The sequence below is a fragment of the Gymnoscopelus microlampas genome (genome assembly GCF_963454915.1).
Source record: "Gymnoscopelus microlampas genome assembly, chromosome: 21".
Lineage (NCBI taxonomy): Eukaryota > Metazoa > Chordata > Actinopteri > Myctophiformes > Myctophidae > Gymnoscopelus > Gymnoscopelus microlampas.
Genome location: NC_139958.1, coordinates 1204570 through 1230254, shown reverse-complemented (window position 1 = coordinate 1230254; position 25685 = coordinate 1204570). Strand labels below are relative to the sequence as shown.

Below are 25685 nucleotides of genomic sequence, written 5' to 3'. Positions count from 1 at the left end.
CAAGTCCCCGGAAAAGACGCGCTGTGATTGGCCAGTACAGTCACTTTGAATGACAACTAATGACACTTGACAAAAAATATCATAAGTAGTGATATGCTTATGGATCTGCTCTATGATATGAGGAGTAATATATATATATGTATGTGGAGAGAGAGAGAGAGAGAGAGAGAGAGAGTCTATGATATGAGGACAGACAGTCATTTGGGATCAATATATAGTAGGAGAATGAGCCTATATGTTATTCAGTCCTTTAAGACCAAGTAGAGCCACATGGATTTCATCCAATCTGAAACTGTTGGTCAAATACACATCTTCTGTTCTGCTTTTTTATTCATCAACACCAAACTCTAAGTGCAGAGACAACTCTGGTCCAGTTTAGTCTAGAGGAGAGACTTAGTAAACTGGATGTTCTGGATCTAGTCTAGAGGAGACTGCTCTAAGTAGTTCTGGGTCTAGTCTAGAGGAGACTGGTTTAATTGTTCTGGGTCTAGTGTAGAGGAGACTGGTCTAAGTAGTTCTGGGTCTAGTCTAAAGGAGACTGGTTTAATTAGTTCAGGGTCTTTGGTAAAGTCTTTGGTGTGACTGCTTGGTAATCTGTGTGTCTCTCTCTCCTACAGACTGAGGGAGTTGTGGTAAGTGTGAGTCAACACAACATGTCAGTCATTCCTATGACCGTGGAGTTAGGGCTGGTGATCAAACATCATAATATAAATACCTCTATTGATATTGTGACAAATAATACATTTGCTTTACATTTTATAATGCTTAAAATCATCAGCATTTGGCAATTTTTGACAATTGTTTGGAGAAAAAAAAGAATGAATATGGGCGTAAGTGATATTTAATATGGATGTATTGCCCAGGCCTAGCTTGAATTATCCAAGAACATAGAAATGTCTTCAGTCACACGGTGTCTTCAGTCACACGGTGTCTTCAGTAACACGGTGTCTTCAGTCAGGTTGGGGTGAAACTGTTCTTTTCCACCTGGGGAGCTGTGAGATACTACGGCGTGTGATCTCAATACACTGATTCTCAGTGGGGTGCAGGGACCCATAGGGGTCCTTGGGGGTGTTCCTGGGGGTCCCCAGCAAAATATAAGATCAAGATCAGTTTAACCGCTTTAAACCTATATTCAGTACATTCATGGCTCTGTGAATATAGCAGATCTACAAGCTTTGGCTATTTAAATATAGCAGAACTACAAGCTAGCAAGCTTTGTAGATTTTTTTCAATTTGCAAACAAAGCCTTGACATTTTAACACAAATCTTGCATGTGGATCCTGTGGCACAACGTATTTGTACATATACAACGCATCTGTGTCTTTTTTTAATTTCTTTGACTATTCAAAAATAGCAGATCTACAAGCTCATAGCGCGGCATAGAGTGCCCTGCTATGAGCTTGTAGATCTGCCATTTTCTTTGTGTGAAAAAATGTGTGCAAATCTTTGACTATATATATTTTTAAAGCCAACATTTTTAACTCATATCTTTGCTTCTGGGGGTTTCTACTAATGTCTTCTAAATCCTAAGTTATTTTTTAATAAACGTATGTTGCTATAAATCAATGGTTCTCAAACGTTTTCATGTCAAGGACCCCCACAATTATATGTATTTGGCCGCAGACCCCCATCTCTGAATATTTTGTTCCGGGGACCCCCCAGAAGTAAAGATTTTAGTTAAAAATGTTTGCTTTAAAAATATATACATTCAAAAATATGCACATTTTCACTATTTTTCTAAAATAGCAGATCTATTGAATGAATATTCAAAGATTTGCAAAAATCAATCATTCAAAAATGGCCAAAGTCTAAAATATTGGTTTAAGGGTTACAGATGCGTTCCTGGTCTTAATGGGTTAAAGTGATGTATTTAATGGTGGGTTAAAGTGATGTATTTAATGGGTTAAAGTGATGTATTTAATGGGTTAAAGTGATGTATTTAATGGGTTAAAGTGATGTATTTAATGGGTTAAAGTGATGTATGTTTGTTTATTTCAGGCCAAAGAGCTTCAGAAACATGAAGCTCTGAAGAAGAAGCAGCAGCAAGAGGAGGAACGAGAGAAGAAACGTGAAGAAGAGAAGAAGAAGAAACAGGAGGAACTTAAAAGGTAGAACAGTTTCATCTGGTTGGTTTAAAGGTCTGTTTCACTTCCTGAAACACTTCTGGCCTCATTTTAACCCATTAAGACCAGGAAACCATCTGTGATTTTAACCATTATACTTTGGCTATTAAAAAATAGCAAATAAACAAGCTCATAGCACGGCACCGAGTGAACAGTAATACAAACACTTTTTTTATGACAGCAGTCGCCGCGGGCCGCCTATTGGGGAACCCTTTAATCTGAACACTTGATGTGTTTTTCTGTGTGTTCAGGAAGAGGGAGGAGAGACAGAGGAGAGCGGCGGAATCGAGGGCAGAGAAAGCAGAACAGAAGGAGGAAGAGAAAAAGAGGAAGATTGAGCAGAAAAAGGCTCAGGTTGATGAGAAGGTGAGAAACTTCAGCCTTTGCTATGGTAAGAAAGAGGGAGATGTCACTTGATTTATTAAACACAGCACAATGTTTCAGTCCACCTTCATAGCATCTATATTCTGTATTAAGTACATGTATATAGGATATCTATATTCTGTATTAAATAATAAACGTATGCAGCTCAAAGTGTTTTACAGAGCATGAATAAAGTACAAGTGCTTTACAGAAAAGGTACACATCATTTATCAAATCAAAAAAAGTAAAGTAGGGGGCTCGGTAGCGCTGTCGCCTCACAGCTAGAAGGACCTGGGTTCGATTCCCGCCGGGGACGCTGTGGGCGCTGGGGGCGTGTTCTCTCCTCCGCGTCATCAGCGCCCATACCCTAGGTGGGGTTGGCGAAAGGGCCTACTCTGTGTGGAGTTTGCATGTTCTCCCCGTGTCTCCCAGGGTAGTTAATACCCTCACAAAAACATGTAGTAATCCTGGTCTCTATACTGCCTCCCCCTGGTCAGCCGGGGCGCCTGATGGAGGGGAAAGGAACTGGTTGGAATAACGTGTTCCTTCCACGTGCTACGTCCTACCGGGGAAACCCCCCCCCTGTCAGGTGATAAGAAGCTACGTCCTACCGGGGAAACCCCCCCTGTCAGGTGATAAGAAGCTACGTCCTACCGGGGAAACCCCCCCCTGTCAGGTGATAAGAAGCTACGTCCTACCGGGGAAACTCCCCTCTGTCAGTTGACAAGAAGGTCAGTTGGCTCTCATGCATTGAAGGAGGCATGAGCTCGGCCCTGGCCTCCCTAGCAGAGGGAGTGTAGTGCCCCAAGTTCTCCCACACAACTATCCTTCTCCGTTCTCTACACTGGCTCCCCGTAGCAGCTCGGATCCAGTTTAAAACCCTGGTGCTAGCCTATAGGGCAGTGAAAGGAACAGCTCCTTCCTACCTCCGGGCTATGGTTGATGCCTACACCCCTGCCCGACCACTTCGGTCTGCCACCTCGGGGCGACTAATTGCCTCGTCACTCAGGGGTCCTTCTGGTCGATCGACACGGTCACAACTTTTTTCTGTTCTGGCCCCACAGTGGTGGAATGAACTTCCCACTGCAGTCAGGACAGCAGACTCACTGATGTCAGGACAGCAGAGTCACTGCCCATCTTAAGCCGCAGGCTGAAAACCCACCTCTTCAGGAAACACTACCCTTCCTCTTTGCCTGGCCTACTTGTTGTTAACTAGTTGTACGAACTCTTGTTTTAGTTTTGTATTGTTTTATTGGATCTTGTTTAGTCGATACACTTATTTGTCTGAGCTCGTGCTCATTTGATTTTGCTATTTTGTCTCATCTGTTTAAGACAGTAGGTAACTGATATATTACACTTTTACCTTAGCGCTAGGTATACTCTTGGTTGCTTGTTTTTTGCAGGAAATGCACTTCAGACTTCTGGTGATTAGTAGTTTTCGTTCCCTACCTATGTTGAATACACTTATTGTAAGTCGCTTTGGATAAAAGCGTCTGCTAAATGACTGTAATGTAATGTAGTGCCCAGGATTACACGCTTAGGCATTGGCACTGGGTGAAATAAATAGGGGTTACAAAATCGTGGGATAAAAATGTAGTTATAAAAAAAAATAATAATAAAGTAAAACATTAAAATAAGGCTGTCTGTCTGAGGAGTAATGGGAGTTTATTCCAAGCCGTAAAACAAACAAACAACATTTATATGTGAAGAGTGTTCAGGACTTTAACTAAAGCCTTTCTCTCCTACGCGTCTGTCCTGGTAAGCAGGTTGTGTGCTAGAGGACTTTCTACTAACTTTGTGTCTTTCGCTATAAAACAAATCTCTTTTGACATTGTCCACCTTCTACATCGTGAGGACCGTTTTCCTGGTCCTCACGATGCAAATGGTTGTTTCATAGTTAAAGAAACGATTTTTAGAGATAGGTTTACAATTAGAAAAACATTCAGGTCAGGATTAGACATTTAGGTGTCTTAGAGGTTAGGTTTAGGGATCGGAATTAGAGTTAAACATGATTTATACTTAGTTGCGCTCCCAGTGTCATGCACCGAAAAACAGCCGATCTATAAGCTCACAACGCGTCGCAGCGCGACGCGTTGTGAGCTTATAGATCGGCTGTTTTTCGGCTTTAGGCTTACGGTTAAAAATGGCAAAATATATATTCTTTTTAAAATGGCATTCATAAAATGGCTGTCCTAAAGTGTTGATGTCCTCACAAGTATAGTGTGTGTGTGTGTGTGTGTGTGTGTGTGTGTGTGTGTGTGTCTGTGTAGCTGCGTGCGGAGCGCCTGGCGGAGGAGAAGCTGAAGGAGGAGGAGGTGGAGAACAGGAGGAAACGGGAGGAGGAGACGAGACTGAAGAAGATTCAACAGGCTGTAAGTTGACAGTACTGTGTCTATCTAAAGACACACATTAAACAGACTGTAAGTTGACAGTACTGTGTCTCTATCTAAAGACACACATTAAACAGACTGTAAGTTGACAGTACTGTGTATCTAAAGACACACATTAAACAGGCTGTAAGTTGACAGTACTGTGTATCTAAAGACACACATTAAACAGACTGTAAGTTGACAGTACTGTGTATCTAAAGACACACATTAAACAGGCTGTAAGTTGACAGTACTGTGTCTATCTAAAGACACACATTAAACAGACTGTAAGTTGACAGTACTGTGTCTATCTAAAGACACACATTAAACAGACTGTAAGTTGACAGTACTGTGTGTCTATCTAAAGACACACATTAAACAGGCTGTAAGTTGACAGTACTGTGTCTATCTAAAGACACACATTAAACAGACTGTAAGTTGACAGTACTGTCTCTATCTAAAGACACACATTAAACAGACTAAGTTGACAGTACTGTGTCTATCTAAAGACACACATTAAACAGGCTGTAAGTTGACAGTACTGTGTATCTATCTAAAGACACACATTAAACAGGCTGTAAGTTGACAGTACTGTGTCTATCTAAAGACACACATTAAACAGACTGTAAGTTGACAGTACTGTGTATCTATCTAAAGACACACATTAAACAGGCTGTAAGTTGACAGTACTGTGTATCTAAAGACACACATTAAACAGACTGTAAGTTGACAGTACTGTGTCTATCTAAAGACACACATTAAACAGGCTGTAAGTTGACAGTACTGTGTATCTATCTAAAGACACACATTAAACAGGCTGTAAGTTGACAGTACTGTGTATCTAAAGACACACATTAAACAGACTGTAAGTTGACAGTACTGTGTCTATCTAAAGACACACATTAAACAGACTGTAAGTTGACAGTACTGTGTATCTAAAGACACACATTAAACAGGCTGTAAGTTGACAGTACTGTGTGTCTATCTAAAGACACACATTAAACAGACTGTAAGTTGACAGTACTGTGTCTATCTAAAGACACACATTAAACAGGCTGTAAGTTGACAGTACTGTGTGTCTATCTAAAGACACACATTAAACAGACTGTAAGTTGACAGTACTGTGTCTATCTAAAGACACACATTAAACAGACTGTAAGTTGACAGTACTGTGTCTATCTAAAGACACACATTAAACAGACTGTAAGTTGACAGTACTGTGTCTATCTAAAGACACACATTAAACAGGCTGTAAGTTGACAGTACTGTGTCTATCTAAAGACACACATTAAACAGGCTGTAAGTTGACAGTACTGTGTCTATCTAAAGACACACATTAAACAGACTGTAAGTTGACAGTACTGTGTCTATCTAAAGACACACATTACAGTACTGTGTGTCTATCTAAAGACACACATTAAACAGGCTGTAAGTTGACAGTACTGTGTGTCTATCTAAAGACACACATTAAACAGACTGTAAGTTGACAGTACTGTGTCTATCTAAAGACACACATTAAACAGGCTGTAAGTTGACAGTACTGTGTCTATCTAAAGACACACATTAAACAGACTAAGTTGACAGTACTGTGTCTATCTAAAGACACACATTAAACAGGCTGTAAGTTGACAGTACTGTGTCTATCTAAAGACACACATTAAACAGGCTGTAAGTTGACAGTACTGTGTCTATCTAAAGACACACATTAAACAGACTGTAAGTTGACAGTACTGTCTCTATCTAAAGACACACATTAAACAGACTGTAAGTTGACAGTACTGTGTATCTAAAGACACACATTAAACAGACTGTAAGTTGACAGTACTGTGTCTCTATCTAAAGACACACATTAAACAGACTGTAAGTTGACAGTACTGTGTCTCTATCTAAAGACACACATTAAACAGACTGTAAGTTGACAGTACTGTGTCTATCTAAAGACACACATTAAACAGGCTGTAAGTTGACAGTACTGTGTCTCTATCTAAAGACACACATTAAACAGACTGTAAGTTGACAGTACTGTGTCTCTATCTAAAGACACACATTAAACAGGCTGTAAGTTGACAGTACTGTGTCTATCTAAAGACACACATTAAACAGGCTGTAAGTTGACAGTACTGTCTCTATCTAAAGACACACATTAAACAGACTGTAAGTTGACAGTACTGTGTGTCTATCTAAAGACACATTAAACAGACTGTAAGTTGACAGTACTGTGTATCTAAAGACACACATTAAACAGGCTGTAAGTTGACAGTACTGTGTCTATCTAAAGACACACATTAAACAGACTGTAAGTTGACAGTACTGTGTCTCTATCTAAAGACACACATTAAACAGACTGTAAGTTGACAGTACTGTGTGTCTATCTAAAGACACACATTAAACAGGCTGTAAGTTGACAGTACTGTGTCTATCTAAAGACACACATTAAACAGACTGTAAGTTGACAGTACTCTGTGTCTCTATCTAAAGACACACATTAAACAGACTGTAAGTTGACAGTACTGTGTCTCTATCTAAAGACACACATTAAACAGACTAAGTTGACAGTACTGTGTCTATCTAAAGACACACATTAAACAGGCTGTAAGTTGACAGTACTGTGTCTATCTAAAGACACACATTAAACAGACTGTAAGTTGACAGTACTGTGTCTATCTAAAGACACACATTAAACAGACTGTAAGTTGACAGTACTGTCTCTATCTAAAGACACACATTAAACAGACTGTAAGTTGACAGTACTGTGTCTATCTAAAGACACACATTAAACAGGCTGTAAGTTGACAGTACTGTGTCTATCTAAAGACACACATTAAACAGACTGTAAGTTGACAGTACTGTGTATCTAAAGACACACATTAAACAGGCTGTAAGTTGACAGTACTGTCTATCTAAAGACACACATTAAACAGACTGTAAGTTGACAGTACTGTGTCTATCTAAAGACACACATTAAACAGACTGTAAGTTGACAGTACTGTGTCTATCTAAAGACACACATTAAACAGACTGTAAGTTGACAGTACTGTGTATCTAAAGACACACATTAAACAGACTGTAAGTTGACAGTACTGTGTCTCTATCTAAAGACACACATTAAACAGGCTGTAAGTTGACAGTACTGTCTCTATCTAAAGACACACATTAAACAGGCTGTAAGTTGACAGTACTGTGTCTATCTAAAGACACACATTAAACAGACTGTAAGTTGACAGTACTGTGTCTATCTAAAGACACACATTAAACAGACTGTAAGTTGACAGTACTGTGTCTATCTAAAGACACACATTAAACAGGCTGTAAGTTGACAGTACTGTGTCTATCTAAAGACACACATTAAACAGACTGTAAGTTGATAGTACTGTGTCTATCTCAGAGATGCTCATAGGCCTGCGTCCTGCGTCTCTGACGCACCATATTGAAAAAGGACGCATTCACGGCACCCTCGTTGCGTCCATGGGACGCACTACAATTTAGCGGAAATTACCGCGGATTTGAAGGCCATCCGTGGATTTCAAAGCCGTCCGCGGATTACAAGGCATAGTGCAGAAAACAAGAAAAATCTCGGTAAAACGCCGCCGTATGGAGAAGTATTCTCTCTCTGTCTCAGGGCATTGCGAGCTGCTGCTAGAGGGAGAGAGTGAAAGTGCTGCGCAACTTACAGCCCAACTTCAAAGCAAGTTAACGATGGCTCGTTGACCCCAATTTGACCACTAGGCAATCAACACTGAACAGCACTAATTAATGGCAGCTGTGATTCTTGTGTCTTTCCGTGCAGCCAGATATCAAATAATTCCCTGTAGAGCAGGGGTCTTCAGTGTTTTCAGGCCAAGGACCCCCTAGTTGAGAGAGAGATGAAGCAGGGACCCCCTCTATATTGTATAAAATTGTGTTTCAGATAAACTTTTGCTGCTCTTTTTTCCCTTTACACACCTATAACTCCAAAAATAGCAGATCTACAAGCTCACAAGTGTGAGCTTGTAGATCTGCTATTTTTGGCTAAAGTTCTCCTCAGAAAAGGGATACTAGGATTCAAGTGGTTAATGTAAAAAAAAAAAATCAAGTACTACAAGTACTACAAGTACTAGTTGTCGGATTTGGAATTGTGTACTTTTCTTTCAGATACATGTTCTACATGAATATAACCATATAAGATGAAACACGAGTTAAACGCTGTGCATTTTTGTGGGACCCATAAAATGTCCCTGGGACCCATCTAAAAGACCACCCTTGCATCCCAGGACCCATTGCATTGAAAACCTAGCAACATCACTGCTATCTAAAGACACACATTAAACAGACTGTAAGTTGACAGTACTGTGTATCTAAAGACACACATTAAACAGGCTGTAAGTTGACAGTACTGTGTCTATCTAAAGACACACATTAAACAGGCTGTAAGTTGACAGTACTGTGTCTATCTAAAGACACACATTAAACAGACTGTAAGTTGACAGTACTGTGTGTCTATCTAAAGACACACATTAAACAGACTGTAAGTTGACAGTACTGTGTCTATCTAAAGACACACATTAAACAGGCTGTAAGTTGACAGTACTGTGTCTATCTAAAGACACACATTAAACAGACTGTAAGTTGACAGTACTGTCTCTATCTAAAGACACACATTAAACAGGCTGTAAGTTGACAGTACTGTGTCTATCTAAAGACAGACATTAAACAGACTGTAAGTTGACAGTACTGTGTATCTAAAGACACACATTAAACAGGCTGTAAGTTGACAGTACTGTGTCTATCTAAAGACACACATTAAACAGGCTGTAAGTTGACAGTACTGTGTGTCTATCTAAAGACACACATTAAACAGACTGTAAGTTGACAGTACTGTGTCTATCTAAAGACACACATTAAACAGACTGTAAGTTGACAGTACTGTGTCTATCTAAAGACACACATTAAACAGACTGTAAGTTGACAGTACTGTCTCTATCTAAAGACACACATTAAACAGACTGTAAGTTGACAGTACTGTGTCTATCTAAAGATACACATTAAACAGACTGTAAGTTGACAGTACTGTGTGTCTATCTAAAGACACACATTAAACAGGCTGTAAGTTGACTACTGTCTCTATCTAAAGACACACATTAAACAGACTGTAAGTTGACAGTACTGTGTGTCTATCTAAAGACACACATTAAACAGGCTGTAAGTTGACAGTACTGTGTGTCTATCTAAAGACACACATTAAACAGGCTGTAAGTTGACAGTACTGTGTCTATCTAAAGACACACATTAAACAGGCTGTAAGTTGACAGTACTGTGTCTATCTAAAGACACACATTAAACAGACTGTAAGTTGACAGTACTGTGTGTCTATCTAAAGACACACATTAAACAGGCTGTAAGTTGACAGTACTGTGTCTATCTAAAGACACACATTAAACAGGCTGTAAGTTGACAGTACTGTGTCTATCTAAAGACACACATTAAACAGACTGTAAGTTGACAGTACTGTCTATCTAAAGACACACATTAAACAGACTGTAAGTTGACAGTACTGTGTCTATCTAAAGACACACATTAAACAGGCTGTAAGTTGACAGTACTGTGTCTATCTAAAGACACACATTAAACAGACTGTAAGTTGACAGTACTGTGTCTCTATCTAAAGACACACATTAAACAGGCTGTAAGTTGACAGTACTGTGTCTATCTAAAGACACACATTAAACAGACTGTAAGTTGACAGTACTGTGTATCTATCTAAAGACACACATTAAACAGACTAAGTTGACAGTACTGTGTCTCTATCTAAAGACACACATTAAACAGACTGTAAGTTGACAGTACTGTGTCTCTATCTAAAGACACACATTAAACAGACTGTAAGTTGACAGTACTGTGTCTATCTAAAGGCTCACACCGCATAGATCTGTCACCATTACACATTTAAGTAGACCATTAATTGTCACACAAATAATTGTACAGGGTTGAAGTAGTTTAGAATGTTCTCCTGGTGCTCAAAGTGGTTTACAATGTTCTCCTGGTTCTCCTGCCCCACAGGAGGAGGAGGAGAGGAGTCAGCGTGCGCTGCAGGCCAAGAGGAGGGCTGAGGAGGAGGAGCAGAGGAGGAGCAAGCTGGAGGAGGCGCGGCGAGCTCAGGAGGTGAAGAAGGAACATGAGAGGAGGGAGCGGCAGGCTGCTGCCCAAAGGTACACACTTTACTACACTACACACACTGACTACACACTTTACTACACACTGACTACACACACGTACTGACTACACACACTGACTACACACTTTACTACACTACACACACTTACCACACACTGACTACACACTTTACTACACACTGACTACACACACGTACTGACTACACACACTGACTACACACTTTACTACACTACACACACTGACTACACACTTTACTACACTACACACACTGACTACACACTTTACTACACACTTACTACACACACTGACTACACACTTAGTAGCTTGTAGATCTGCTATTTTCAAATAGTCAATGCAGATCTGCAATCTTATGTGAATGACTGTTAAAGCAGTTTGTCTAACAGAGTGAATGAAGCAGAACATGACTTAACATTTCAAACAGGCTGTTAGACTTTAATTGCTTGTCATTTGTCACTTGGTAATAAAATAGGCTGCATGTCCATGTATGACTTAGTTTATAAAACGTATTTTTCACAGGGTTTATTTATTAGTGTGATAGATATACATGTTGGAGTGGATACATGTGTCCAGATGCCTGTCAGACATGCTGCTCATCAGGTCTAAGATGGAACAAACAGGTTCAGACAAAGTCTACACGTCCTCAGACTTGACATGAGATCTTAGCGGGCCGTTACTGAAGTCAGAGTCACCATAGAATGATAAATGCTGAAAACTGGTGATCTCACCGTACACCCATTACGTGTTGATAAATGAGGGCCAGTGTGACAGTTTGTAATCAGATCTGTTGTCTCACAGGTTTACAGCTGAAAGCTTTGTCGTGCTCCATCGTTTATAGTTTTAAGGGAGGGAGGGGGGGCGGGGGGGCAGAGAGAGACAGAGGGCAAGGAGAAAACATGGAAAGAAACGAGACAAAAGAGACTAAAGTCTAAAGGTCCTTACATACCGGCGAATATAGCGAATATACGCAAAATTCGGACTCGTTCCGAATAATTAAAAGGCGCTTTTTCGCTTCGCTTTTTCGCTCCATGTACGGAGCCATTGACTTTATAAAGTTTAAAAAAAAAACGCATTATTCGCACGAAAAAATCGCCCCGGTATGTAAGGACCTTAAGTCTAAAATATGTTGTACATGCAAGTAGCTCACAATGCGAGCACTGCCAGCTTGTAGATCTGCTATTGTTGGTGGATGACACAGCCACGCCCTGTAGTAATAATGTCTCAATGTTGTGAGATTTGTTTTACTTTAATCTTTAATAAAAGTTCATTAATGAATGTTTTGTTCTCAGGGAGCGAGCGGAGGCTGAGAAGGCTCTGGCTCTTCAACAGGAGAAGGAGAGGAGAGAGGAGCAGGAGAGATCTGCCAGGGACAAGGAGAGGAGAGAAGCAGAGAAGAGAAAGGAGCTGGAAGAACAGAGAAAGAAGGTAAACGATCAGTTTGTAACTCTTCACATCAGTATAGTAACTCACTGTATTCATGATGTAACTCTTCACATCAGTATAGTAACTCACTGTATTCATGATGTAACTCTTCACATCAGTATAGTAACTTACTGTATTCATGATGTAACTCTTCACATCAGTATAGTAACTTACTGTATTCATGATGTAACTGTTCACATCAGTATAGTAACTCACTGTATTCATGATGTAACTCTTCACATCAGTATAGTAACTCACTGTATTCATGATGTAACTCTTCACATCAGTATAGTAACTCACTGTATTCATGATGTAACTCTTCACATCAGTATAGTAAGTCACTGTATTCATGATGTAACTCTTCACATCAGTATAGTAACTCACTGTATTCATGATGTAACTCTTCACATCAGTATAGTAACTCACTGTATTCATGATGCTAAAACAGTAGAGAAATAGAAATGAGTACAACACTTAATGTCATTCATAGAATTTTTAAAAACACATAAATAACCAGCGTTCTTGAATGTTGACGAGCAACGTCATGTTATGAAGTCACTTCTCCACAATGGTTTCTGTGATCTGCATTTACTCTAACACATTTAGAGGCTGTACAATATATCCATCATATCTGTAACAGCTTATTATATAATAATGTGTTCTCTTATCGGACAGAGGTTAGTTTAGCTTGACACAGTAATACAATGAAGTATAAAATAGAGCATTGATTTATTTTTTACCAGACAGACAGTGATGATAATGATTGTAAGGTTACAGACAGACAGACAGTGATGGTAAATGGTGCATTTATATAGCGCTTTTATCCAAAGCGCTTTACATTGATTGTGCCATTAACCCATTCACACACACATTCATACACCGGTGGCGGAGGAAACCATGCAAGGCACCAACCTGCTCATCAGGAGCTCAATTAGTGAGCGTCTTGCTCAAGGACATTTCCACACTAACTCTGGGGTAGCGCCTCAGCCCGGGATCGAACTGGGAACCTTGCGGTTTCCAGTTCACTCTACCCGGCCACTCTACCCCTGAGCCACTGCCGCCCCATGATGAGTGATGATAATGATTGTCAGTAACAGTCCTCTATGTCTGTAGGAAGAGCAGCAGAGACTGGCTTCAGAGGAGAAAGCTGCTCAACAGAGACAGGCTGAAGCAGCATCTAAGATGCAGGTTAGTAATACACACAATCACATGTATTACAGTGTTTCTGAAGCATCTAAGATGCAGGTTAGTAATACACACAATCACATGTATTACAGTGTTTCTGAAGCATCTAAGATGCAGGTTAGTAATACACACACAATCACATGTATTATAGTGTTTCTGAAGCATCTAAGGTGGCATAATGGCATTAATTGGCGTTAGGACTAAATTAGGGAGAAAAAGAGGTAGAAAAAAGTGTCATTTGAGCACAGCTTGTTTTAGTTGTTTAGGTAAACTCATCCTACTCAGGATTCCTCTTGTTGTTTGAACCATCCTATCAGATTTCAGACTAATATTCACACGGTTCTTTCCTCACAGCAGAGTGCAGCAAAGCAGCCGTTAAAGCAGACTGCAGCCGGCCTCAACGTGACCGTGAACATGGAGGTGACATGTTATCTTTATTAAATATGTTCTGTAGTCATCTTTGCTGCCTGGTGTTGGTTCAGTATTAGTAAACAGAAAGTCCATCTTCAGATGCTCACCAGATGAATGCAGTCAGGAGGGAGAAGGCGTTAATCAGCTTCAATGTGATCCTGTTCCAGATCTCTAACATTTCACTGGTTTATCCTGGATGAGTCCTCACTCCTGATCCAATAGAATTGTGTTTAGTAAAGAGCTGGATAGAGACTAGCCTGGTAAACCCTCCCTCCGGAAATCTCATTTCCATTTGATATCTGGAGTGAGTCTGGCATGATCGCCCATTCTGCAATATTGGCTGTGGGCTGGAGTTGGGCGGGAGTAATACCGTTGACTGACAACCCCTTCAGCCAATGATCGTTTTCCCCTTCAGCCAATCAGCAGTTCATTTTTACCACCTCCAGACTATGTGACGCAACGGGACTTTTGAGACGGCCATGCCCAAAATAGGTTGCCTTATTGGGATACATGCGTGTCAATACCCGCCCCTGCCGGTTCTCTAAATGTTTATTTTTAAATAGGCTCTGTCATGATTAATTGACCACATATATGAAGTTAAACAACTACATTCTATCCAAGCGATATCTTAAAAGTAAATTCCGTGCCTCAAAAAAGAAGATTGAGAGCGTTTTAAAACCGAAAGTAAAAAGTGTAACTGGCCGCAGAAACAATGGCGGATCGTTCCATTTTTGTCGGCTGCACTCGGTCCCATTCGGGCTCACTCGTACTCGCCACCTGATTGGCCAACTGTCGCTGTCAATCACAGAACGATGAGCGACGACGCTGATAGGCTCGGTTATTTGGTAATGCACTAGAAACCCCCACAATGGGCGTTCAGGCCAGACTCACTCCAGAAATCAAATGGAAATGAAATTTCCGGAGGGAGGGTTTACCAGGCTAGATAGAGACCTCTTACTGAACACTCTGAAGACGTGTGTGTGTGTGTGTGTGTGTGTGTGTGTGTAATCTCTATCTCAGCTGTTGCATCATTAAAGCTGGGCTCAGACTAGAGGAGTAATTACATCTTACACACTATAGCAGGGGTCTTCAACAGGGGGGGGCGGGACCCCTAGGGGGTCCTCAGAGTTACTACAGGGGGTCCGCTAAATCTTGTTGTTATGATTTTTTTTCTTCCCTTAACCACCCGAACCCTATTCATCCCTTTTCTGAGGAGAACATTAGCCAAAAATAGCAGATCTACAAGCTCATAACGACTCGCAGCGCGAGGTGTTGTGAGCTTGTAGATCTGCTATTTTTGGCACAGAGGTTTAGGTGCAGAGGGGAAAAAAGAGCAGACCAAGTAAACAAAAAAAGTTTAATATTAAACACAATTGTATCCAATATAGAGGGGGTCCCTGCTTTATCTCTCTGTCAGCTAGGGGGTCCTTGGCCTGCACTATAGGATAATCACTCCTGACCATCATCAAATGATCTGTAGTGAGCTCATGGTTATGATAGAACAACTTAGTTTATCCTTTTGAATCTCTTCATTCCGTCTTCAATTGTATCAGCAGAAACATGGCTGTTCTTTGGCGTTCACAAAACAACATGTTTCTCTGATTGGTGTTTTAAGTAGTCTCTCGTGGTCAGACTGTTACCTCCCACAATGTTCAAATGTTTGCGGTCATACAGTCTGGGACTCTGAAGCTCTGATCATGATTAGAATATAAACCAGATATGAAGCCTCCTCCTCACTTCTGTTTAGTCTTTGCATAGCTTGATGCTTAGCAGAAATGGAAATTAAAAAAGAAAAAGTAAAGATATTTTAAAATATATTTTCGTGAACGGAAGTGCCAGTTTCCTCTCTCGGATTTCGGGAGTTATAGTTCCAGACTATAACGAAAAAACATCACATGGATGCACCTGGGACGTATCATCAGTGTTGTAGCCTGGGGTCATAGGATGTTTCGGGTCTCGCAACAACATACACCCTCGCCCAGGTGACCCAGCCAGGGTTGATCAAGTCCCGACTTACGTCCCAGGTAGCTACCCACGGTCAGTCCTAAATAGGGAAAGACAGGGCCACTCAATACGCTTGTCCAAAACTACTCTGCCAGGAATGGGGGAGAGGAATTGCTGGTACGTGGAGGGGCTAGGCTCTGTGGATGGCCTCCTGGCCGGGCTCCTCCTCCGTCTCACCAGGTCCAGGACCTGTGCGTTGCACCAGGCTCCCCCGCTCCAAACATTTCATTCTGGTGTGATGGTGTCTTGGCCCGTGGTGGTACTGCAGGCTCCCTTAGCGGCTTGCTTGAATGGCCCTCCTAAAGGCCTCACCGTGGATTTGTTGGGCTTCTTCCTCACGGAAGACACAGACTGGGGCGCCGACTCTATATAACATTCAGAGATTGTGGAATAGTTGTCTGGCTACGTGAGACTATGAGTTAACAAACCCTTCTCATCTGCTGATCTATAAGACCTCACATGATCTGATCTGTAACACCTCACACTAACTGCTGATCTGTAAGACCTCACATTAATATCTGCTGATCTGTAAGACCTCACATTAATATCTGCTGATCTGTAAGACCACACATTAATATCTGCTGATCTGTAAGACCTCACATTAATATCTGCTGATCTGTAAGACCTCACATTAATATCTGCTGATCTGTAAGACCACACATTAATATCTGCTGATCTGTAAGACCTCACATTAATATCTGCTGATCTGTAAGACCACACATTAATATCTGCTGATCTGTAAGACCTCACATTAATATCTGCTGATCTGTAAGACCTCACATTGACGCCTGCTCTCTCTCTCCTGCAGAGCTCTGTGATGAAGACTCCGGTGGGGAAGGGGATGAAGGCTGCTGGGCTCAATGTGACCATGGATGTTGAGGTAAACCCTGCATGATGTGTAGATCTACTACCATCAATAAGTACCTGACAGGACGTCCGAATATGGAATTAAAGATGTTTCTTTATATGAGAAAAATACAGAATGCTACAAACCATCACTTTCATTCATTCACTCTGAGCTAGTATGACTCATCATCACTGAATAACAACCACCACAATGTATAGTATGGTATAATATATAGTATGACTCATCATCACTGAATAACAACCACCACAATGTATAGTATGGTATAATATATAGTATGACTCATCATCACTGAATAACAACCACCACAATGTATAGTATGGTATAATATATAGTATGACTCATCATCACTGAATAACAACAACCAGAATGTATAGTATGGTATAATATATAGTATGACTCATCACTGAATAACAACCACAATGTATAGTATGGTATAATATATATAGTAGAGTCAAAAATGGAGGTTCCGTGACCATCCTTTGGCAAGTAAGGTTTGACGATTGATTTGACCTCTATGGACCCTTTAGAAAAGATTTAGCCCCCAGGTCCCTCCCAAAAATCCTGGCATTTTTTGCTAGACAGCCAAATTCAAAATGGCGCCCGGCGCCATCTCTAAAAATTAACTTTTGATCTGAATGACCTAGAATCATGTATGAAGGCACTTTTCCATACAAGTCAACCATGAGGATTCCAAATCTGACACAATTTTAATTGTAAGACCTTGTTTTGACTCCGAAATTCAAGATGGCCGACATCCAGTAGAGTAAAAACTTATACCCAGGGGGCAAAGGGGGGTATGCTGCATTTGTCCTGCCATAAAAGGTTGGCCACCAGAAATAATATCTATGACCCAGTAGGATCACAACCTATATGGACAACCCGGTCACCTTGCTGCTGGAAATCCAATATGGCCGCCTCAATATTATCAGAAAATAGCTTTGGCAATAACTTTTGAACCAGATGGGCTAGAAATAAAAACTTGGTGTCTATTTCATGGTTTCAGAGCATGAGAAACTCAATGGAATACTTATCTTTATGATTGGGTGTGTCTGGACCTTTCATTTGCATATTTCCAAGATGGACGCCACTCGAAAATGAGTTTTTCTTTTTTTTTTTTTACAGCAAAAAGTCTGCTTTTTAAGCAATATGAACACATTTGGTCAGTTTGAGCTTTAATTTATATGTTGTCAATATGGCTGCAGTCATAAATAATGTATGGTATTACATTTCCCCTCAGATTTATTGATTTATAGATCTATAGTTGTGGGGATGATTGCAGAGAAAATCGGAGAAAAAGCCCACAACGTATCTTATGTATCATTTTAATAAACTAAATACAATATAAACCGACACATGCACACTCCAAGACTTGCCATAAACTTCAACTTTAGGGCTATACAAATTAACATAGTGGTATGCATTCAAGTAACATAACAAAAGATAGACTACTTAGTGACAAATAGAGTAAAGGCGGAATTGAGGTTGCCTACAAAAGGTTCATTTTGACCTCTATGGTGCTGTCTTGCCTGCTTCTAAAGCCAATGATACTATGGTACAATGCTATTCACTGTCACTGTTGTCATGTGTTGCACTGATCCTGCTGCATCGTGTCTCCAGTCCCTGGCAACGGCATCCTAAGTAGCATGGAATTGCCTTCTTTGCACGGGAACAGTTTTTTTTGGCAGCCTTTGATACAGCTGCATGATATTGCCTTGTTCATTGACACAGGCCAGGCTGGCTCGGTAGATGCAAGGGGGACTGCATTGCTAGCACTGAGAGACAGCTCTTCTCAGGTGCAGGTCAAAGGCATTCTCTGTCGGGGGCAGCAGCTTTAAGAGGGTTGATCTATTATTGAGGAACTTGTACACTCTAAGCTTACTCAGGTCAAAATCCTCCTGGTGGTCCTCTTTGGATGTATATACAGCAATTGTGAGGTCTCGTGCCGGATTTATGGACGTCATCTGAGAGGGAATCATAAGAGTTTTCACCAAACTCCTCAAGTGCAGAGATCCAGACGCATGATGGCCTTGAACCATGCCTTCTTCCCAGTGAAGAAGGGATAGCTGGTGGTACAGTATCTCTGCCACTTAAACTATGGATAAAGGGCAGGGCACGACACTGTGCGAGCCCCAGTGCTGATACCATTTGATGGAGAGGAAGGTATGAATTTTGCTCTGTTCTCACCCACAGCTCTGGAAGGCATCTGAGATGGGTTGCTGCATAGTAAAGGCACATGATGATGTTGTCTGTGTCATTGGCATGGATGAGAACTCTGTCAACTTTGTCATTCTGGACGCTGTACAGGGTGTGGAGTATTATTCTTGTATCAGCCTCCTGTTGTGTGGATTCTAGTGCAGGGACATCTTCAATAGACCCCTCATTGATCACCACACTCCTTGTCTCTTCTTTAACCCCCCCACCCAGGTAAAGATGTGTTGGACCAAGGGCCGCCTTAAGTTTCTCATTTTCACACCATTCGTCACAGAGGAAACTCAATAGGTTTGCCTTGTTAGCTGACACAGCAAAAAACTCCTGAGGATCTGGAGCTGTGTAATGCATACTGACTTCATATTCTTTGGCAGGTTTTGGTCAAGCATATCTGTGTTCTTGCTCAGCTGTCTTAAGACTAGGTCCACTGTACCGGTCAAAACAGAAGTGAATGATCTCTGTGCCAGCAGGCACATCATTCAACAGCAGACGTTGGTATCGTTCAGCGATTGTTCCAAATGCTTCACCTTTCAGGAACGACCAATGGCGCATGGCATACATGGCATCAATAACTACTGCTGTTTTTATGTCTTCTGTAGGCAGGTCAGGGATGCATGCAACTTTGGTCTCCTCTTTCAGGACCTTAACAAGGCTTGCCTTGGTACCTGTTCTCATCCTGCCATCTTCCTGGAAGAGGGAAGGGGGGAAGTCACTGCACTCGTGGTTGCCTATAAAGACAAGGTTGAGTTCTCCACCACTGGCTATGATTTGGGTCATGCGCAGGAGGGCAGTAATTTCATTGCTCTTGCCAGGTGCTGAGGTTTTCCCCTTAGATATTTTAGATGATGTGTTTTGAGTGTAGAAAGTGTTAAGCTTCATTATGCTTGTCTTCTTCTGTTCACTGGACAGTGACTCACACAGTGCCTTCAGTGCCTCCCAGTTCTTTCACACTCATCAAGTCGTCCTTGACTGTGGAATCAGCACACTGTCCTGTAGATATGTTGATCATGGGTTAGTCTCCACTGCTGCCATGACCTTGACTACCATCTCTGTGTCCCGGATTACACGACTCTGACCAGACTCATGGTGTGGGTCTGCCATATGAGTTGAGTTTCTCATGCTCTGAAACCATGAAATAGACACCAAGTTTTTATTTCTAGCCCATCTGGTTCAAAAGTTATTGCCAAAGCTACTTTCTGATAATATTGAGGCGGCCATATTGGATTTCCAGCAGCAAGGTGACCGGGTTGTCCATATAGGTTGTGATCCTACTGGGTCATAGATATGATTTCTGGTGGCCAACCTTTTATGGCAGGGCAAATGCAGCATACCCCCCTTTGCCCCCTGGGTATAAGTTTTTACTCTACTGGATGTCGGCCATCTTGAATTTCGGAGTCAAAACAAGGTCTTACAATTAAAATTGTGTCAGATTTGGAATCCTCATGGTTGACTTGTATGGAAAAGTGCCTTCATACATGATTCTAGGTCATTCAGATCAAAAGTTAATTTTTAGAGATGGCGTCGGGCGCCATTTTGAATTTGGCTGTCTAGCAAAAAATGCCAGGATTTTTGGGAGGGACCTGGGGGCTAAATCTTTTCTAAAGGGTCCATAGAGGTCAAATCAATCGTCAAACCTTACTTGCCAAAGGATGGTCACGGAACCTCCATTTTTGACTCTACTATCACTGAATAACAACCACAATGTATAGTATGGTATAATATATAGTATGACTCATCATTACTGAATAACAACCACAATGTATAGTATGGTATACTATATAGTATGACTCATCATTACTGAATAACAACCACAATGTATAGTATGGTATAATATATAGTATGACTCATCATCACTGAATAACAACAACCACAATGTATAGTATGGTATAGTATATCGTCACCTTGCTAAACTAATGGCCTAAGTAATTTTTTTAGGAAAATGATATTTTTGCCTAAGTCAGCTCCTCATGACACTGGCCACCTCTGGTAAAATGGCCTATCTCCTACTTGAAAAGGATCATGCTGTTCACTCCCCTTTTAGTATAATGGCCTCTCTAGTGTGACTTAGGCCAAAATAGGCCTTTTTTTTTGCCTAAGTCACTTGTTTTTGTGACTTAGGCCAAAAGAATTGGCAAAGGATTTTGACTTATAAACATTTTGGGTGAAATGATCCTATAGTTTTGTTTTGGATCAGTTTTTAATTTTTCCTGAAAAACTGACATGAGCCATTAGTTTAGCTAGTTTAGCTCGTCGACAATAGTATAGTATAGCTATACTCTGCAGCAAAAAAAAAACATCATTTTGGGGTCCTTGACATGAAAAGGTGTGAGAACCACTAGCATACGCATACCGACTTTTTTTTGATACGATGCAGTCATACAGAAAAAGCTAAAAATCAATCAGAGTTCTTGTCCCGCTGTCACACTTTCAACACAGAGTGAGTGAGTCTCATTGCTGCTCTGCAGTGAGTGGGGGGGGGGGGGGGGTGAACACAGACAAGACTAGTGTGAGAGTAGATGTCAGATCATAATACATTTAAGAGCATACCAACGTGGTCACTAAAATGTCAACTGTAACGGATGCGACCGGCCACGGATGCGTTCAGATGTACTGAAACGTGGCACAGTTAGTTTGTAAGTGATTGTAGATCGGCTATTTTCACCAAATATGTTTACGTAGTCCATAGTTAATGAAATGAGCTTATTCTTTGATGATCTAATTTAGAGATAAGCTGCTCTTTGATAACTTTATCAACACTTTAAACATTATTGCTTCATGTTTGAGGCATTTTGCATAATCTAGTCCAATGGCACCGAACCAAACGGTCTTTAAAAGTTCAACTTTGTCACATAATCACAGCTTTAGTTAGTTGGCGCCCACTCTCCACTCTTCATCCTGCTTTGTCCAGCTAAGACAACTAGCAAAGGTCAGGCCTTTCCTTACAGCTGCAGACCTAGAAAAGGTCATTCACGCTTTTATCTCCTTGACTTGACTATTGCAATCAATGCTCTTTATTCAGGGATCAGTAAGAAAAATGTTCATAGATTGCAACTGATACAAAATGCTGCTGCTAGGCTCCTGACCCGCACAAAGAGAGGTGAGCACAATAACCCAGTCAGTACCAACAGTCAGTGATTCAGTCAGTACCATTTAAAAGTACCGACTTCAGTGCTCAACCCTGGTTGTGTCTCTCCTCAGTCCTACTGATCAGATTCATCAGGGTGATAGTTATGGTACTCATCATTGTATTTTATATAATAAGGTTGGATGGCTCTCCTTGGCAGAGAGATGAGAACTGCACTGGCATCTGTTCTTCTATAAAGCCATACTTGGAGATTGTCCTATAGCTACATCTCATCATGTTTGGAATGGGCCCCCGCTGGACCCTATCACACCCGTTCAAGTAGTTTTCTCACATTTAAGGTGCCCACGGTCAACTCTGAATTTGGTAGATCTGCTTTTATCCTCTGTGGTCCTACCACATGGAATGACCTGCAGACTACATTGAAATGAACCACTCTAGTACCTTCAGTCGTTTTAGAATTTCAAATTTTGAAAAATGTTGTCTTGATTTCTTTTTGTAACTTTTGTAACTAACCATCTCACATGTACTGTATGTCTTTTATTTTACAATTCCCAGTTGCAATGTATTTTTAAACTGTGATGTTGTTGAATTTGCACTGTATTGTATTACTCGACGACACTGCAAATGAGTTTAATTAGTGTAATTTTGAGAATAAATAAATCTTGAATGAATGAATGAATGAATACTGATAGTTGTCATGTGTTGTGTGTCTACAGCAGTCTCCACAGTCATACTGATAGTTGTCATGTGTTGTGTGTCTACAGCAGTCTCCACAGTCGTACTCCATCACCCCTAAAGGTGGAAACAAGCCGGTGAAGTTGAGCTCCAACCCAGACGACTACGGGATGGACCAGAACAGCGACGACTCCACCGACGACGAGTCAGCGCCACGGAAACCCATCCCGTCCTGGGCTGAAGGTACGAATGAAGACTCTTAGTTTAGGAAGATAGGCCCAACCCACGCCTCGCCATTAGAGGAGGAATGGTACACACATGGTGTCCTGCGTGAGTCTCTTTTCCCCGTGTTTGGCCCAGGTGGACACGGGTTTTGAGGTTAGGTTTAGGCATCATTTCTGTAAGGTAGGGGTTAGGGTTAACACATCCACTGCCAGGCCCGTAGTCCTACGGGCCGTTAAATCCAACCGTTAACTGCCGTTCCCGTAGTGACGTAGTCCTACGGGGCGGGTGTTTTCCCATGTTAAATCGTGCAGGTGCAGATTCCGGATTTTTTTTGCACTTCCGGTCTCGAAGGGGGCGGACCGGAAACGAAATAATACTGTTTCCGTTTTTTCTCCCGCCTCCGTTTCCTGTCTAGCGGTCAACTTTGGACGCCATTATCTCTGGCTTGTTGTTTTTCTCACCACATCCACCATTTTAGCGTTTTCCTCTCGTTCTCCAGAATGCAGTGTCGGATCGCCGCACGGTTTTCAGCGTTTTGTTCGGTCGGGTCCCGTGTTTGTGTCGAACCAAATGAACGCGGATTTTAAACGGATTTAGCGGGGCCTATGACGGAATCAAAAAAACAAAAAAGGTAAGAAATAGCTTGGCACTACGATGGACGTTCTGAGATTAGCCGATGGCAGTCAATGTGTTAAGGTAGGGGTTAGGCATAGTGTTTGTGAAGTTAAATGTTAGGGTTTAGGCCAGGGGTCATCGTCACGCTGGCTTGTAGTGGACATTTTTGTAAAAATTCTATTTTTGCCACAAACATTCAAAATGAGTGGACAATAATATTACAGGAAACACATAGAGAACTAGCCCTGAATGACCGTATCGTACACATTTGTACACTCTCAGAGTTACGGAGGTCCTTGCAAATAAAACATTAGAGAACCACTAGTACTAGTGGACTCCTTTGTACCATAGTCGTAGTAAATCATACTTTGAAGAAAACCTCAAGACCAACATTCAGTGATTAGGTCTTGTGATCAAAATAAGAACATTATAATGTTATGTAAAATAACAGAATCTAAAACTATAACACGGACAAGAACAAGTCTTGCCACAGACACGTGTGTCCATGTAAGGACATATTGATGACCCCTGGTTTAGGACACAACACCAATGAAAGAAGCCTGACCATCTAATAGCCTGACCATCTAATAGCCTGACCGTCTAATAGCCTGACTGTGCGATCTTTAGTTCAGTGACCATGGAGCTAAAGAACAGTTCAGAAGCTGTGTTCACGTTCACTCTTCTATTGTAATGAATAGACTCCAAGCTGCTTCTGCTCTCCTAAAGAGGCAGGCCACCTACATCACACAGTGACTGAATGAAGAACTCTGTTTACTAGTAGATGTCTGTAGGGGCTACGGCTATCCATTTTCTTACAGATTATTGTCTCCGCCAGGCCGAAAGGCATGGCGAGAGAGTATGTTTTTACCCCCTGTCCGTCCGTGTGTCCGTCCTTCTGTCTGTGACCAGCTAATCTTCGGCACCGTTGGCCCGGTCGCTGCGAAACTGTGCACACACACTCCCTGGATGCCAATTCAGAACTCTGCCCCACATTTTTCACATGGGCCTGTTATAGCGTCAGTAGGCCGATTTGTGCAAAACCCATTTTTGAATATTACTCCTACAGATTTCTAGATAGATCTCTATAGTCATGTGATCAAGAAGGATCTGTCCGATATTTCATATTCCATCCTGACTGGCTAAGGTTGGCTTCAAAAGTTTGCAGGATTGGTCAGTTTTGAACAAAATGCCCCAAATCATGAACGTAGTGTGCGATTTGCATGAAGATTTGCACATTCCCACTAGGCAGAGGAAGAAATGCCACCCTTTTCACATTGGCCTGTTATAGCACCACCAGGAGGCCACAATAACCTACCTGACCTGTCACCTGGCGGAGACCTGTACTCCGAGGAGCACCTTTTCTAGTTCTATCAATGGATTGAATAACCTAATAAGTACTTTTAGTTTTTCCATGATGTATCTCATGATTTTACTAAGTAAAAAGTTAAATGAGTAAATCCCAGAACTGTCTCTTGTTTTTTCCTCTCAGGTCCAAAGCTGCAGCAGACTCTCCTCAAAGAGTACTTCAACCCGCCGGACCTGCACTCCCTGTTCGGCCCCATAGAGCCTCCCAACCTGCAAGCCATCTTCCACACCAGCAAGCCTCGCTTCAACAAGCGCACCAGCTCTGCCGTCTGGCACAGTCCTCCTCACTAGCAAATTTTTTTTTTTTTTTTTTCAAAAAATAGCAGATCTACAAGCTCATAGCGCGGCACTCGGTGCCGCACTATGAGCTTGTAGATCTGCTATTTTTGAATAGCCAAAGTGTAAAATAACCGTCATAAGTGGTTGCACAGATGCGTTCACTAAGTAAAGTACACTCCTAGTTTCCTGTACACTTCCCGTTTGCTTCTTATAATTTACAGTCCGTTTTGTCAAAACACACTTTCATTACATTACATTACAGTCATTTAGCAAACGCTTTTATCCAAAGCGACTTACAATAAGTGCATTCAACATAGGTA

At 41.4% G+C, this 25685-nt stretch overlaps 1 protein-coding gene across 2 annotated transcripts in view; it reads left to right on the top strand.

Annotated features, from left to right (window-relative positions):
- LOC311037053 (uncharacterized protein) overlaps positions 1–25381 on the top strand; it is a 45763-nt gene extending 20382 nt beyond the window's left edge. The window contains exons 13-23 of one of the 2 annotated variants that reach the window (XM_084046115.1): positions 618–632; positions 1999–2108; positions 2375–2489; positions 4757–4858; positions 10892–11040; positions 12313–12448; positions 13559–13633; positions 13985–14050; positions 16854–16925; positions 22971–23124; positions 25211–25381. In XM_084046115.1, coding sequence (XP_083902241.1) covers positions 618–632; positions 1999–2108; positions 2375–2489; positions 4757–4858; positions 10892–11040; positions 12313–12448; positions 13559–13633; positions 13985–14050; positions 16854–16925; positions 22971–23124; positions 25211–25377 — 1161 coding nt within the window. In that variant the 3' untranslated portion in view covers positions 25378–25381. The remainder of the gene's footprint in view (positions 1–617; positions 633–1998; positions 2109–2374; positions 2490–4756; positions 4859–10891; positions 11041–12312; positions 12449–13558; positions 13634–13984; positions 14051–16853; positions 16926–22970; positions 23125–25210) is intronic. The other variant, XM_084046116.1, reaches the window with a different exon arrangement.
- Positions 25382–25685: the final 304 nt, after the last annotated feature.